The following is a 17630-nucleotide window of genomic DNA, read 5'->3' as shown; positions in this document are numbered from 1 at the left end:
TCTAATTCTGTATTTTATCCTGAAGATTATATTAATTGGATAACTTGACAAGGGTCTTGGAGCAAAAACTGTATCATTTTAGATTCTTTGAAAGACACACTAGAGGGCAAAAGGGAAAGAGACTACCAAAAAGAGAGACAGAGAAAACTCACATGATATAATCCTGTCTTGGGGTTCCTAGGTACCTTCTACCAGTATAACTAGCTCTCAGTATACGCCAGGCACTGTGCTGAGCACTTTACATGTGTTCTCATTTCATCCTCCCAACAACCCAGTGGGGCAGGCATGACTACATACCCATTTTGCAGATGAGGAAACTGAAACATACAGAATACAGGTACCTGGCTGAAGGTCACATAGAGCCTGGATTTGAACCCATGTCTGTAACACCAAAGCCCTCACCCTTAATTACGCTAGCTAGACCACCACTGCTTCTGCTGTTGTTGTGTACCATCAAGTCTATTCTGACTCATAGCAACCCTGTAGGTCAAACTATATAGGTACCTATCTAGGGTAGTCATCTACCCGGAGGTAGGGTTTTCTAGGCTGTAATCTTTATGGAAGCAGATCATCAGGTCTTATCTCCCACATAGCCGCAGTGGATTAGAATTGCCCCCCTTTGGGTTAGCAGCCAAGTGCTTACCACTGAGCCATCAGGACTTCTAGGGGTACAAAAAATCAGGTGGCATTTTCACAGCCAAGACAGACCAGGGAATTTTGGAATATGGGGTCAAGTCAGTTCCCCAAATTCCCTTGGCATTTCCTCCACAGATTGGAAAAAGTTAAGCTGAAGCCTGAAGATGGCCATCAGCCAGAATGGTTTGGTGGGGAGGGGGAGCAGGATTGAATTTGGAGTCAGAAGAGGCGAATTCTGGACCCTCATTGCTGCTGCTTATTTGCTCTGGCTCTTTGAACAGTCTTGCCTCTCTGCCCCTCAGCTTCCTCATTTGGAGAATGAAGGAGATAGCCTAGATGATATGCGAAGACACTTCCAACTCCATGAATTAGTCCTCAACCCAGAGAACTGACTTTTCGGGTCATCACTAGGTTGTATATTTTAGTCACTTAGAACGTGCCATCTAAATGTTGGCTGGAAAGCCTGGAGAGATAGATACACAAAATCGGGAAGGGCTGACATAGACTGCTGAGAGATGTGTCCCAGCCAGCGGCCATGTCTGTCTCCACAAATCACCTGCAACCTGCAGCTGCATGAGCACCCCCGGGCTTGTGTGAACAGAGTTTGAGAGCTGCAGCTCATGAGGATTTACTACACACTTCACTTAGTCTTTGTTTTCTGTGGGTGCCCCCATCACTGAATGAGGAAATGAGTGAAAGTGAGATTTCAGATGGCCTCGCCATTTGCATTGCTCAAAATTGATACCCAACCATCCATGAAATTGTGTTCATTGAGGGGCGTCCCCATCAACAAGCCATGCACAGAGCAGGATCCAACTCAAGCCAGGGGGAGCATGGCCCCCTCCTCCTTTCCATGTGTTTTCTCAGACTAAGTAGCTGTGGACAGCAGCAAAGGCCGGCGTCCTGCACACACTTTGCAAGGGGAGGAGACTGAGTATATTCACACTACATAGATCTTTTCATTAGAGAAAAGTGGGCATTACTGATTCAAATGTTGTATCTATTGTGGGTGGGCCCCAGCCTTCAGATGAAAGAAAGCAGAGGCACAGTGGATATGCAGCTCTGCATTCCCGATGCACCCCTGGGGCTCAGAATGAGATAAAAACACCAAACCCATTGCCATAGAGTCGATTCCAACTCATAGCGACCCTATAAGACAGAGCGGAACTGCCCCACAGGGTTTCCAAGGAGCACCTGGTGGATCGGACAGCTGACCTTTTGGTTAGCAGCCATAGCTCTTAACCACTGCACCACCAGGGTTTCCTAGAACGAGATAGGCTACATTATATCATGTTAGCCAAATACTACTGCTTTTCAAGACAACGGTGTTTCCCAGCGAACTTGACACTGATAATTTAGAGTTGCTGCTGAAGCCCTTTAGTGCCCACAAAACCAAGTATAAATGGACATTCGCCCCAAGTGTCACGTCAGTCCCAACCTTTATCTGGGCAGATGGACCACATGGAAACCACATGCACAATGGAACAAAATGCCTGGTCCCGCACCAACGCCACGATCGGCCGAGGATCGGACTGTTGTGATATGCGGGGTTTTCATTGCCTGGTTTTTGGAAGTATATCACCAGGCCTCCCTTCCTGGTCTCTTAGTCTGGAAGCTCTGCTGAAACCTGTTCAGCATCACAGCAACACACAGGCCTCCATTGACAGATGGGCAGTGGCCGTACATGAGGTTCATTGGCTGGCTGGGAATCGTACCCGGGTCTCCCGCATGGAAGGCGAGAATTCTACCACTGAACCACTAATGTCCCTTCCACCTTTACAAAGCAGCCCAGTTATTACATCCTCCAAGAAATTCTCCTTGATCCCTCCCACCTCATCTCATTGTAGGATATGCCGGCGAAGGCTTGGGACCACGTAAAACCTGAGTTTAAAACTTGACTAATTTGTGGCTGTGTGGGCTCGGGCAATTTATGTAACTTTCAAAACCTCATCTGTAAAAGGAGCTGTAAGTATAGCAGGCAAGAATCTGAATCCCCCCCCCCCCAAAAAAAATCACTTTTTCTGTACCCATCTTTTACTTTCATTTCAGGCCCCCTTTCCATCTGAGTGGAGGCAATTTAGCCCAGTAAACCTGGAATTCTCCCATATCCTTATTGTGATGCTTTATACAGTGCCAAGGTGCTGAGCAGGCCTCCTGTCCATGCAGGTGTCCACTGAAATGGTCTTCACCTGTTTCGCTCTTCGGTCTCAACTGGTCCTTCAGGATTGGCACCTCTCTTAGTATTTCCTTGCCTGAATTAGGGACACAGAAAAATTTCCACTGCTTCTCACGCTCTCTCTGTAAGACCACTTGTGGTCCATCTGCCTAGATGTGCCAAGCCAGCATTCTCTCTCTGGCATCTCGCAGCCCTGCCAGGCCTCAGCCCAGGAGGCAGGTTTCCGGTGCACTCTCTCTGAATCTCTGATGTCTTATCCCTTCTCATCACCCACCCTAGCACCCCCAGTTGGGGGCATCATTCTCCTAGTCTGGGAGAAGCCAGATTCTCTTCCTCTTAATTTTTCCCCAAATGCTGATCCCTACCTATTATCTTTCCTTATCTCATAAGGATCTAGCTAGTTGCTGTCATCTCGACTCCAACTCATGGAGACCCCCTGTGTGCCAGAGTAGAACGGTGCTCAGTAGGGTTTTCAATGGCTGATTTTTCAGAAACAGATCACTAGGTCTTTCTTCCAAGGTGCCTGCCATGTCTTCAGGACCTAAGAAATGATGGCTGTTATGTTTTCCCTCTAACCTGTTGGACACATGGTATCACTTGCCTTAGAATGTCTCTTGTACTTGCAATTTACTCTTATATTTTTATTTTACATTCCCTGTGTCTATATTTTTGTTCTTCAACTACATGTAAATTCCTGGAGAACGTGGTCCACATCTTATAATTAACAGACTAACAGAAGGCGAGGGATACACCAAATGCTTTAAAAATGGGCACAGATCTGGCCTCAGGAATACAAAATCATGCTCACGGACATTTAAAGAAGGTTCTTTGTGGAAGAAATCAGGTTTTTTTTTTTTTTTTTCTTAAAATGATTCATGAGAGGTTTATGTCTAAATGTTAACAGCAGAGCCATGTGGTGTATGTATGCAGACACCCTAGATATTAAAAAGAGACTTTCAATTTACCTTTTATTTTAATTGTACATCTGAACCACTCCTGAGTGCAAATATATTTCAAATTTTATGTTGGCCTCCTATTGCAGAACATTAATTGAATCAATTTCCTGGAGTTGTGTCATTAATAGGGTACATCACAGATCTGGAAAGCTAGAGTCAAAAATGTAGAACATGAATGTTTTTTGCAGAGAGAGAACAGTGTGTAGGAAAATATCTTAGTATCCTAGAGAGTCACAAAGGTGGGCCTTGGAGGATGGAGCTGTGGAGTGAGGGGTTGAGAGGGAGTAGGTGGTGGACTGCTGTGGGCTTTCTCTCAGCCTCACTGTCATCTGGGCTTGCTGGGCCCATAGCACGCACCAGCTGGTCCCGTGCGTGTATGGATCTACCCACGCCGTAGGCCCGCCTCCCCACTTCCTACCAGTGTGGCCTTGGGCTACTTATTTCTCCTTTTTTTAAGCCTCAGTTTGCTCCTCTGTAACTATAAAATGAGAACCTACCTCCAGGGGTTTTATGAAGATGCAGTGAGATGAAGTACACTGAGGACTTCACGTGGTGTTGGGTACATAGTTCATGCCCAGTAAATAATAGTTGTTGCTGTTGGATCTGCCACTCCAAGGTGGGGGCGGGGAGGGGAGGGAGCGTGTACAGACAAGTCAGGAAAGAGATGACCATCTGGGTGCCGTTGAGAGTGGCAGCTCCACCATTCACACCCAGGCTCACACCCTTCTTCCTACAAGTCTGCAGAGATGTCCCTTTGCTGGCGCAGAAAAATACTGATGACTTAGGGGAGCCCCATGACCTCAGGCCATGGCCATCTCAGGCCACTCCGGAAAGCCAAATCTGTTTCGAGTTCCTTGTGAACTGCCCCTCGAGAGAGGCTTCTCCTTTCTCAGGGAAGACGCTTTCAATGGCAAGTAATAAGAACATGAGTCAAGTGGCTTAAACCACAAAGATGGATGATTGATTCCATAACTGAGGGCATCCCAAGTAGAGTAGTGATGAGGTCCCCTTGGGGCTCTGTCCTCCTGCATGCATGCTTTGCCGCTAGTCTGCTTGCACATGCTTGCTGTAGCCCTTGGTCTTCCATCTTCACATACAATCTCCAGGGAAAGAGAGTTGGTTCCAGAAACTTTCTGGAGAGAAAATGGAAGTTTTTTTTTTTTTCTTCAGAAGCTACCAGTCATCTTCTCGCATCTCACTGGCCTAAACTTGGTCTCATTGCTTATCCCTGAACCCTGTGGCTTGTTGAATGCTAGGTGCTGATTGACTTGATAATGGTACTGGGTCCCAGGTCCACCCCTAATCAGTCGCTGAAACAATGCTGATGGGGTAACCTGCTTTAAAAAAAAAAAAAAAAAAAACCTGATTAGCTTAGGCTAAATCAAGTCCATCCTTGGTGCTGGAGTCAATCCCCCAAGCCTCAGGGTTGCCATCGCAAGAGGGAACTGTGGGACAGAAGTTGGATGGACAACCATAGTGTCTACTGCTTGTTGACATTCAACTCAATATCTCATTCAATCCAGCAAGTAATTATAACATGCCTGCTGCACGCCAGGCAGGATGTAGTATGCCAGGACGACACAAAGGGTCCAGTGTTGATGAGAGCAATAAATAAGCCACTTACGCAAAGTGCCTGGTGCAGCGCTCGGCCCCCAATACCTGCTCAGTGTTGTCTTCATTAAAATGAATAATGCATGAGTGATCCCTGCTACTCAGGAGCTTGTGGTGTGGTAAGACAGAGAGAGAAACTTAAATAAATTACAGCAGCTGCCAAGAGTGACAAGAACATAGAGGGATAGGGATCACACAGGAGCATGCTAAAAAACCAATCTTAAGAGCTTATAGCCTAGTGGTTCTTAACCTTAATTTTGCATTTGATTCACCTGAAGAGCCTTTAAAACTCCTCACACCAATTAAATCAGACTCTCTGGGGGTGGGACCCAGTACCAGACATCCATTTTTTCTTTTGAAAGATTCCCAGATGATTAAAATATGCAGTCAAGGTTGAGAACCACTGTTATAGCCTATTGAGGACATAAAACATACACATGTAAACCAGTGGTAACAATGCCAGGCTGTGAGAGATACGTTTAAAATGAACTGCCAATATTCCAAGGCTCAGGAGAGTGAGAAGGCATGGTGGGCTGGGAAATCTAGACTGGGAGAGGGCTCATGAGCTTAGGGGGCTTAAGGAGCCTTGAAAGATGGGGAGGATTTGCCCAGTCTGGGAAGCTTGGAGGGGAGGATTTCAGTATGAAGAGGAATGAGGCAGAGGGGGTGGAAGAAGTGTATTAGTTTAGATCTAATCAGGAGAGAAAGCTACAGTGATTTCAACAGGGAAATATAAAGACTTATTAACTATAGTAGGAGGCTGGAGTAACAAGGGATTTGCTAGTCAGAAAGAAAGGGAACTCTAAATAATATAGGAATATCAGGTGTAAGGAGCAGCGACAACCCCTAGGACTGAGACAGAGCACTTAAGGGAGCCTCCCACTACAGATCGAGGTCCAGATTTTGTTGGCACTGCCTTGGCTCACAGTGGCAGAGAAACTGCTGTGGTGTTGTGTTGCCAGAACTGGCTGGAAATCTGCCCTTTCAGACGTGGGAGAAGCTACTTACAGAGAGGTATCTCATCGTGAACTATTCAGCACTCTACTACAAAACCACACAGGGCCAGAAGTGCTGGGGGAAGCTGCTGGCTGCAAGGCACTGGGGACACCACACCACTGTCAGAGCCTTCAGGGAGAGTGCAAGAGAAGCAGGGAGCAAAACCCAGAATGTCTCCCTACAGCAAACAAAGCCTCAGAGAGGTTACAAAAACCTTCCCATGGAATTAGCAAAGCTGGAATGCAACCCAGATCCATCTTTTCTATGTGCTCTGCTGCCTTTCTGAACAAGCTCCAGTGTAAGATCAAGGCCAGGTCTGTCAGTGTAGGCTGCCCAGAGATGGAAGAGTTCTATGTTCAGGGAAGTCAGTGGTGAAGGCCTCCTGAAGGAGGGGGGCTTCAAACACACCTAAGGGGAGACATGATTTGGAAAACCAGGGAGCAAATGGGAGAGGTAGCCTTCCAGCCTGGTTTTGCAACATGAGCCTCATTGAACACGTTCCCGTGGGTGAGACTGGACCTGAGCTCAGACAGGATTCAGCACAGGTGGTGCAAAAACAACGGGAAATGAAAAGCAGGAGATGAACGTTTTGCTGTGCCAGAGGTAGAACGGAATCAGGGAGGTCTTTATATGCCAGTGGCCCTGAATATGAGCAGATGTGAAATCAAGTCATTGCAAGAACCCCAGCTTAGGGAAATGGTGCTTCTAAAATTCCTCAGTTGCATGCCAAGGTCTTAGCAGAACATAGGGGAGCAAGTACCCACTTTGGAATCAGACAGACCTGGGTGAGACGTCCAGCTCCAATGCCTAGTTGTGTGGCCAGAGCAAATATGTCAACCTTTCCTTTTTTTTTTTTTTTAATATCATTGAAAATAAACACAGCAAAACATACAATTCAACAATTTCTACATGTACATTTCAGTGACACTGATTACATTCTTCAAATTGTGCAGCCATTCTCACCCTCTTTCTGATCTCTTCCTCCCCTGTTGACATAGACTCACTTCCCCCTAGGCTTTCAATTCAACTTTTTGAGTTGCCATTAACGATCTGATCCCATATAGTAAGTTCTTTAAAAGAGCACAATGCTCACCGTAGACATTCTTTACTAGTTAAGCTAGACTGTTGCTTGGTTTAAAGATGTCTCAGAGCAGTAGTTTGGGGAGTTCATCAGCCTTAATGGTTTCAGAAAGTCTGGATTCCATGAGAATTGAAATTCTCTTCTGCATTCTTCTCCCTTTTGATCAGGATTCTTCTTTAGAATCTTTGATCAAAACGTTCAGTAATGGCAGCCGGGCACCATCCAGCTATTCTGGTCTCATGGCAATGAAGGCAGTTGTTCATGGAGGCAATCAACCATGCATTCCATTTCCCCTTCCTGACACTTCTCTCTTGCTCCAGGTGAATAGAGACCAATTGTTGTACCTCGGATGGTCGCTTGCAAGCTTTTAAGATCCCAGACACTACACAACTAACTTGGAATTGCCTCAACTTTTCCAAGACTCAGGGCTCCTAATTTGCCAGTTGGAAACAATAGTACCTTAATTGCAGGCACGTTCAGATGAAGTTCCTGGGAGAGAGCCCGGCACACAGGAGGCCTATAATCAATACTAACTTCCTCTGCCTGCTATTTTCACACTGTAGGTCCCTCTCCCTCCTGTCTTCTGAGAGAGTTTATGCCCCTGAGAGTAACTGTTTTGAAGTTCAGAAATTCCAGGATTCCTATATTCGGTGCAGCTGGGGACTGCCAAAGTATTAGTGGCATATACCATCCTCTTGTTGAGATCCTGGTTCCTGAGTTCACTCAAAAGGAAGAGCTCAGGTTTTGGGGACACACAGATTATCCTTGGCTCCATGATAAGATGGTACCTGGAGGTAGTATTTCCTACTCAGTCTCCACAGAGCAAATAACACTGCTTCTCTTTCTTTTAGGAGGAGAGGTCACCAAACCCCGGTTTGCTCAATTCTTCCATGGCAGCCTGGCCAGTCTCACCATCCGCCCTGGCAAAATGGAGAGTCAGAAGGTGATTTCCTGCTTGCAGGCCTGCAAGGAAGGGCTAGATATTAATTCCTTGGAAAGCCTTGGCCAAGGAATAAAGGTAAGGGATGTGGCTTCACCCCTTGTCTTAGTTACTAGTGCCGCTATAACAGAAATACCGCAAATGGATGGCTTTACAGAAATTTATCTTCTCACAGTTTAGAAGGCTAGAAGTCTGAATTCAGAGCCCCAGCTCTAGGGGAAGGCTTTCTCTCTCTGTCAGCTCTGGAGGAATGTCCTTGTCACCTCAGTTTCTGGTTCCTGGGAGATTTCCATGTGTCTTGGCATCTGTCTTACCCCATCTCTCCTTTTCTCCCTTGTTTAAGCTCTTTTATATCCCAAAAGAAATTGACTCTAGATATCCAAAAAATACACCCTATATTAATCCTGCCTGATTAGCATAACAAAGACAACCCATTCCCAAATGGGATTATAAACACAGGCATAGAGGTTAGGATTTACAACACATTGGGTTTTTTTTGAGGCGGGGGGGGGGGGGTGGTGAGGGAACAATAATTCAATCCATAACACCCCTGAGAAAACAGAACAATGGAACATTGATTTATGAGGCTGAAGCTGTCCAGCACCAGTGTGCTCCAGAAAATGGAGTCATGTCCTGTAAAGATGCATAGAAAGGGACCATGGCAAAGGTGCTGCCTCAGGGGGAGATGGCATTAGTAACCTTGACTTCCACAATGGACTTCTGCTGCTATCTCCTGAAACTACTAGATAAGCCCTGTGTATAATCAGTTCACCACACAAAAGTAGGCCCATATTCAATGTCAGCCTGGAGGGACTTGTCATACTTCATTTGTTCATGGGTTGGTTGGTTGTGTTGTAGGGAAAAAACATTACGAAGTTTAATAAAGCAAAAAGAGAGCTTTATTTAGCATATATTTAAAAAGGCAAAAGTGAGAAGCAGACAAGCATGCTACTAGAGCCATGTCTGGCCATGTCCAAAGAATATTATAGACTAGACAGGAATGGGAAAACGGCCACAGCTGTGTCTGCCCGAGTCCAAGCAATACTACAGAGCGATCCATACATATCAACATTACAAAATGGGCAAAACCAGCGAAAGCTTCACCTCCTCACAGATCGGCTAAAAACTGTAATCCTACATTTTGAATTGCCTTTCTTAACAATCATTAGTACAAGTTTCAGTAACGACAGTCAGGAGGGTCTTCATTGGTCCAAGAAATTTTCTGTTCACTAAATGCTACTAGAAAAAACAGTGGAAAGTCTTTTGTGTTCTGTTTTATGAGAAAGTTTCCCTAAAAGGTATTTTCCAAGATTATCCTATCTGTTGTCTTTATACCTCAGGGCCCAGTTGATGTGTCCTTGTGAGCCCAGCTCCAGCTGGGTCACATTCTCTGTGCTCAAGGTCAGGGAATAATGACTCCAATATTATTTCCTGAATCAGTTGCTTTATTGTTTATTTGCCTAATAAAACTGAGGCAGCATGCAAGAACTCATTTCAACAATACAAATAAAAAAAAAAAGGGAAAGGTCAAAACAGGGGTGGTGTGGAATTAGCAAGTAGATATGGAGGTCACTTACTGGGCCCTACATTGTTAAATTGAGGTACAGATTAGGTTATGAGCAATCTCTGATAGTCAAAGGGAGTGGGAAGAGATTCATGATTTGTATAGTCTGTGAAGATAAAAACACTCAAGTTAACTACAAGAATGAGAGGTTCCTTCTGAAGAGTTCCTTCTTAGGCGGACAGGAAAGGATGTGGTCACCTCAGCAAGAACCCTCTGATAAGCAGGGGTCAGTTCTGCCCTCACCTGACTTAAGGAGCACCTGGAGGCATCAGGTCTCTGGTGTCCAGAGCAAAATACAGGGTGAAGGAGGCCCTGGGTGGTGCAAATGGTTAAGCGCTCGACCACTAGCTAAAAGGTTGGTGGTTTCAAACTCACCCAGTGGCGCCACAGAAGACAGTCCGGACAATTTGCCTTTAAAAGGTCACTTCTATTCTGCACACACGGGGTTGTCATGAGTCGGTATCAACTCAATGGCAACTAACAACACACACAAAACACAGGGTAAAAATCATCCACGAAGACTGAGCCCCACTCAATTATAACGGACCCAGGTGTGAGAATCAGTCACTCAGTCTTCTCTCTGGAAGTTGGGGTGGCCCATGCTTGGTCCCTCGGAGCACAGGACGTCCCCCACAGAGCCCCCAGCAGCTGCAAGGGCTTCCTTTATTGGTGATTCCCCACAGATGTTGTAGCCAGAGCAGAGGTTTCACCCCCTCACCTCCCCACCCCGTGCCACACCCTGGAGCTCAATCCTGCCCTCCTGGACGGGTGATCCCACTGTTCCAACAGAAAGTCCCCTTACTGACCCTTTCAGAGGCCCACTACTTGTGAGGCTCTGATGCTGGGTAACCGGGACGGCATACTGGTCTGAGCACGTTGTGGTTTTCTTTTAGCTGCAGTCACCTCAGCGAACACACCACGGACACTGATGTGTCCACTTCTGGGCTGGACATGGGATACAAAGTGAATGTCACATGGTTTCTGTCACCCAGGAGCCCAGTGGCCCAAGCTGACATTTGTAATGCAGTGTGATTATGCCACGATTATATGAGCACTAATGCTTCCCGAGAGCTCCTGAGTGCCAAGCGTATTCCCATTTTGCACATGAATTGAGGCCAGGAGGGGAAGAAAAGCAACTTGCCTAAGATCCCAGGGTTAGTAACAAGCGGAGCCAGGGTTTGAACTCAGGTAGCCCTGCTCCAGACCTGGGAGCAACAGTCAGGGAAAGCTCCTTGCAGGAGGCGAAGCCTCAGCAGAATGTTTAAGGATAGGTAGGGATTTAGCCAGGAAGAAGGCGGGGAGAGGGGATGGAGAGAGGGGACTGTCTCCATCCTCAGGGCATCAGTCATGGTAAGGGGCTGAGGAATAGCTCCGCCTGCACTGGCCAGGGTCACAAGTGCACGCTGCAGGGGGAAAAGGGTGGAAAGAGTGACCAGAGGGTAGGGAGTAGCCACGTTATTAGGATCTCATTAACCGTGTTTGCTGTAGACGTTTTTATTTATTTTTTTAACAGATTTATTGAGACATAATTCACACACCATATAGTTCATCCGTTGAAAGGGTACAATTCAGTGGTTTTTAGGATATTCACAGATATGGGCAATCATTACCACATTCAATTTTAGAACATTTTTATCACCTCAAAAAGAAACCCCACTTTAGCTATCCTGTACCCCCCATATACCCATTCCTCCCCAGCCCTAAAAATCTACAAATTTACTGTGTCTCTTTGGATTTCCCTCTATTGGACCTTTCATATGAATGGAACCGTATAATATGTGGCCTTTTGTAGACACTTATTTCTGCTGGCAACAGGAAGCCATTTAAGGGCTCCAGGCAAGGAAGCGTGATCTCAGAAGGGGCCAGAGGGTGAGATGGGAGGAGTACACCAGACATGGTAAGGCAAGAACATTTCTATTTTTTATTGTGCTTTACATGAAGGGTTACAGAGAAAACTAGTTTCTCATTAAACAATTAATACACATTGTTTTTGTGACACTGGTTGTGTCACACTCTCCTCTTCTCGACCTTGAGTTCCCCATTTCACTTGTCCAGCTTTCCTGTCGCCTTCTCATCCTTGCTCCTGGGCTGGTGTGCCCATTTAGTCTCGTTTTGTTTTATGAGCCTGCCTAATCTTTGGCTGAAAGGTGAACCTCAGGAGTGATTTTAATACTGAGTTAAAAGGGTGTCCAGAGGCCATACTCCTGGGGTTTCTCTAGTCTGTCAGACCAGTAAGTCTGTTCTTTGTGAGTTAGAATTTTATTCTGTGTTTTTGTCCAGCTCTGTCTGGGACCCTTCTATTGTGATCCCTGTGAGAGCAGTCACTGGTGGTAGTCGGGCACTATCGAGTTGTGCTGGACTCAGTCTGGTGGAGGCCATGGTAGTTGTGGTCCATTTGTCCTTTGGACTAATCTTTCCCTTGTGACTTTGATTTTCTTCATTCTCCCTTGCTCCAGATGGGGTGGGACCAGTGAAGTATCGCTTTTAAGACCCCAGATGCTACTCACCAAAGTAGGACGTAGAACATGTTCTTTATAAATTATTACTGCAGAACATTTTAAAATGTGGATTCAGCACACACACACATGCAGGTGCTTTTTTAAAAATTTTATTTTTTTTGTTGAGAATATATACAGTAGAACATATACCAATTTGACAATTTCTACACGTAAAATCCAATGAGACTGATTACATTCTTCAAGTTGTACAACCATTCTCACTCTCCTTTTCCAAATTGTTCCTTCCCCATTAACGTAAACTCACTGCCCCCTAAATATACTGGTACTTTTGATGGCCAGTCACCTGGCACTGAAGGCAAAATCACATGATCATCTTATATTGGAAAAGCTGGCAGAAAATCCATCCTCCAACCCTTCTTAGTTTCCTAGTGCTGCTGCTGCCGTAACAGAAATTGCCTCACAGTTCTAGAGGCTAAAAGTACAAGTTAGAGTCTCGGCCATGTCAGTTCCTTCTCTGGGCCCCTCCTAGTTTCTGGGGTCTGCCAGTAGTCCTTGGCAATTCTTGATGTTCCTTGGCATTTCATGAGATTCTTTGGTGTCTGTCTTCCCCCTGGTGCCTGTCTTCATATGCATCTTTTTATAATTCAGAAGTTATTAGGTTTAGGAGCCACCCTACTTAAGAATGACCTAATTGGCATAAATAAGAAAACTATTTCCAGATGGGATCATGTCCACAAGTATAGGAGTTAAATATTTCTACACATATTTTGCGGGGACAGAATTTAGTCCACAGTACCTCCCCTCTCTGATCCTGGATTCACTCCTTGCCTCTGAGTAAATCTTCTCTGCTCTGGACCATTTTGTGGAGCCATAGTTTCAGGGTTCCAGGCCCTATAGAGCCACTATAGAGCAAATAAGCCTAAGACGCTGGACTTAACAGTCACAAACTCTTAGAATTATAAATAACCATAGCAGTTTCTGCACAGCAGTAAATAGCCTATGAAAAGACAATGTGCTAAAATAAGTAGCCCCCCAAAAACCTGTGAGGGATAGGGAGGTTAATCACCATGCCACCTTCTCATATCCGAGTCACTGCAAATGATTCCTTTCCATCTTTAGGTGTGGCCGGTAAGAACTAGAGCACTTTGTCAAAAGCTAATAAGAGACACAATTTATGGAGCACCCACTGGGTATTATTTTACATTCATTATCCCTGCTCTTCACAAACAAATATGACCCTATTTCAAAATTAAGGAGATTGGGGCTCAGGGACTTGCCCACAATAAGTCCATGCTCTTTCCTCCACACCAGCAAATCAGATTAGAAGACGTTCTTGAAAAGTATTAAACCTTCCTTCCTTCCCTCCCTCCATTTATCCATCGCATTCTCAATGATGACTGTTAGTTTCTTAACCAGTTGCTGGCCTTCTCCCATCTCTCTGGCTAGTTGGAAAGAGTGAGGCTCTCCTGCAGTTAAGGGACGTTAACTTCCTGTCTGCTCACAGGGCTCCTTTTCAGGATCATGCATGTTTTGTGAGTTGTTCTCCATCATGCCTGGTTGGGGAGACTGCTGTTTTACAAGATACTGTGGAATCATCAAACTCGTGAAGAGTACCACATTCCGATCTGCATAATCTCTGCCAATTTGTCATCTCTACAGTGTGTAAGAGCTAGAAGGATCAAAAGCTTCGGAACAAGATAGTCCTAGGTTCAACTCTGAACACCAATATTTACTAGCTGGGCAGCCTTGGGCAAGATACCTAACCGTTTGAGTCCCCATTTCCTGGTCTATCAAACGGACTTGATGCTATGTATCTTGTAGTGATGTTGTGAGAAATGAATAAGACTACAAAGGCCCTAGCAAACATAGTAGGCTCTCAACAAATCACAACTCCCTGCTGGGTGGCCCGGTACTTCACGTTCCTGCTGCCCAGGCTCCTATCGAAAGGCAAGCCTAGGTGACAGTTGGGGCAATGGAGCCTCTAAAGTGGCAAATCTTCATCTGGCCCTGCCCAGTAGGGCTGGCAGATGTCCAAGGGAATGGTGGGTACCTGGAGTGCCACGGTCAGCCTGTCTTTAAGGAACAGGCCAGCCAAGCCACTAGGAAAGTTGACCATTCTGCAAAGCCCATTTGTCTAGCACCTTTTTAGCTCAAAGAAAGAGATCACCTTGGACACAGCACAGCTTCTCAGGCAGAGTGAGCACTCATCTTTTGCTGAGGCCCCAAGATGCCACCATCTCCTGCTTCTGTGGTGATGCCAGGACAACCACATCTTCCATGTGACCAAAGGCCAGTTCAGTCAATGCTGCAGGGCTGGGAATACTACAACTTAAAAAAATAATTTGGTACAGGTTTTGTTTTTGATCCTGCAAGACCTATGTCTTTATGCCAGTGCCCACCTTCATGCCCTTTGGCAGCCAGCTCAGGGTATTAACTAGAGAGCCAACATGTAACCTAGCCTGTCCTCTCACTGGATAGGTACAGTGGGAATGTGCTCTCTGCTGATTGCCACGGATGCTGCCCATCTATCCTTCTAGAAGAATCTCTTGATTTTCCTACTCAGCCTTCATGCAAGGCTCAGAGACCAGTCCCCTCTGCAGTAGCTCATCATCTTGTTTCATGCTTCTCATGCCCTAGACCCTATGGCAGTGCTGAGGAAAAGTCACTACACCCTGCCCTCCAGGCGCTCACAGTCTGCTCAGGAAGGCAGGCAGACATACAGCACCACACGATGTCTGCTATAGCAGGGATGACTCAGGACTCAGTGGGGCAGAAACCCATCTTGGAACATAGGTGGTAGTTTTTGAAGGATGACCTGGATGCTGCTCAAATTAAAAATGGATGACCTGTGAAACACGTCAAAACTAATTGACCCACTAGAATGTGGCAGCTCCTTGGCTGAGCACACTAAGCTGGTGAGTTACCCAAGAGAGAAGCCAGTCCCCTGCCTGGGTGCCCCAGAATCTAGCACAAGGGAGTGGTCCTTGCAACCAGATGTCACAGCTCAGAGAGACCCTCCTCAGGGCTTCCAAGGACAAGAGGGAACTGAAGCACAGGGGAAGAAGAGCGGTGAAGGCAGGGGCACTGAGCAAAGACCCAGTGCAATTATTTATAATAAAAGCACCTTTAAAGTGACAGATACTTTATATACATTATCTCATTTAAGCCCCAGACAGGTAAATATTAATATCACCATTATTTTAGTTGAGGAAATGAAGTCCAGAAAAGGGAAGTCAGTAGTCCAAGGTTGTACAGCTAATAATCCTGGAATTGGAGTATGATAGTCCACACAGCCTTGGAGAAGTGAGAGTCGGAGAACTCACCCAAACAGGCAATAGCAAATGACTCCGTAATCACTATGGCTTAACACTTAAAAGTTATTTTTCTCTCACACAAAGTCTGGTGCCTATCAGGGAGGTGGGTTGGGGATTCCACACAGAATGCTGCTGATTGCAAAGCCGAGGAAGAGGCTAGACCATCCCATAAGACTTTTCGCTGCCTCAGCCCAGAAGTGCTCACTTCCTCTCACATCTCATTGGCCAGATGTAGTCACATGACCCCACCCACTGGTAAGGAAGCTGGGAAAGAGAGTCTTCAGGGTTCCCAGGAAAGAAAGAATAGGGTATGGTGAGTACTGATAATGACTCCCACAGGGGCCTGACTGAAAGGATGAGTAAATGAGGAAAAAAAGTCCTTCGAGGGAGTGACAGTAGATAATACTGAGTAAAAGGTGGGCCAGGAGGTAGCATTCACTCATTCGTCTCACAGGGGCTTTCAGGTTCTGGGATTCAGGGATAAGAGTCAGGGTATCTCTCCTCAGTGAGCTAATGGTACCTGCACCAAAGTCTAATGGGGCCTCAGTGAGGGAATTTGGGGAAATCTCAAGGAAAAGATAACAATAAAATACTCACGTGATAGTCTGAGGAGAAAAAGATGGAGCTCTCAGTTGGCCAGGAGCCAAGATGCAAGGGATTCATGTGGTTCATCATCAGTAGTGCTCATGAGCCACCCACCTCTCGTCAAGGTTCAGGCACAGGACAGGGCACTCTTACAAAGATAGTCAAGTCAAGGCAGGGAAAAGTGAATATAGAGAGTTTTCCTTAAACCTTTGAAAAGATACTCAGTCTCCTTCATGGTAAAAGAAATGCAAATTAAAACTACCCTGAGATGGCATTTTATCACCTATCAGATTGGCAAAAATCCCAAACTCTGGCAGCATACTCTGTCATTGAGGTTTTGAGGAAAAAGGAGCTCTCATACACTATTGAAGGGAGTTTATATTGATGAAGCCCTGTTGTTAAGTGCTGTCGAGTCAGTTTTGTCTCATAGCAACCCTGCTTATAACAGAGTGAAAGGCTGCCCAGGTTTGCACCATCCTCACAATCATTGCTGTTTGAGCCCATTATTTTAGCCACGGTGTCATCCATCTCATTGAGGGTCTTTCTCTTTCACTGACCCTCTGCTTTACCAAACATGATGTCCTTCTCCAGGGGCTGGTCCCTTCCTGGTAACATGTCCAAAGTACATAAGACTAAGTCTCGCCATCCTCATTTCTAAGCATTCTGGCTGTGCTTTTTCCAAGATGGATTTGTTCGTTCTTCTGGTAGTCCACGGTGTATTCAATATTCTTCGTCAACACCATAATTCAAAGGCATCAGTTCTTCTTTGGTCTTTCTTATTCATTGTCCAGCTTTTACATGCACATGAGGTGATTGACAATATCATGGCTTGGGTTAGGCACACCTTTGTCCTCAAAGCGACATCTTTGCTTTTTAACAGTTTAATGAGGTCTTTTGCAGCAAATGTGCCCAGTGCAATACATCATTTGATTTCTTGCCCGCTGCTCCCATGGGTATTGATTGGATCCAAGTAAAATGAAATCCTTGACAACTTCCATATTTTCTCCATTTATCATAATATTACTTATTAGTCTCATTGTAAAGATTTTTGTTTTATGTTGAGGTGTAATCCATACTGAAGGCTGTGGTCTTTGATCTTCATCAGTAAGTGCTTTAAGTCCTCTTCACTTTTGGCAAGCAAGGTTGCGTCATTTTGCACATCACAGGTTGTTAACGAGTCCTCTTTCAATCCTGATGCCACGTCCTTCATACAGTCCAACTTCTCGATTATTTGCTCAGCATATAGATTGAATAAGTATGGGGGAAGGATTCAATCCTGATGTACACTTTTTCTGATTTTCAACCATATAGT

The 17630-nt window shown here is 45.5% G+C and overlaps 1 protein-coding gene across 1 annotated transcript in view; it reads left to right on the top strand.

Annotated features, from left to right (window-relative positions):
* Positions 1-17630, top strand: part of CLSTN2 (calsyntenin 2) — a 712394-nt gene that overhangs the window by 673159 nt on the left and 21605 nt on the right. The window contains exon 10 of the mRNA XM_049867339.1: positions 8308-8474. Coding sequence (XP_049723296.1) covers positions 8308-8474 — 167 coding nt within the window. The remainder of the gene's footprint in view (positions 1-8307; positions 8475-17630) is intronic.

The sequence above is a fragment of the Elephas maximus genome, chromosome 23 (genome assembly GCF_024166365.1).
Source record: "Elephas maximus indicus isolate mEleMax1 chromosome 23, mEleMax1 primary haplotype, whole genome shotgun sequence".
NCBI lineage: Eukaryota > Metazoa > Chordata > Mammalia > Proboscidea > Elephantidae > Elephas > Elephas maximus.
The sequence above is the reverse complement of the archived record's forward strand: the minus strand, read 5'-3'. Positions and strand labels throughout refer to the sequence as shown.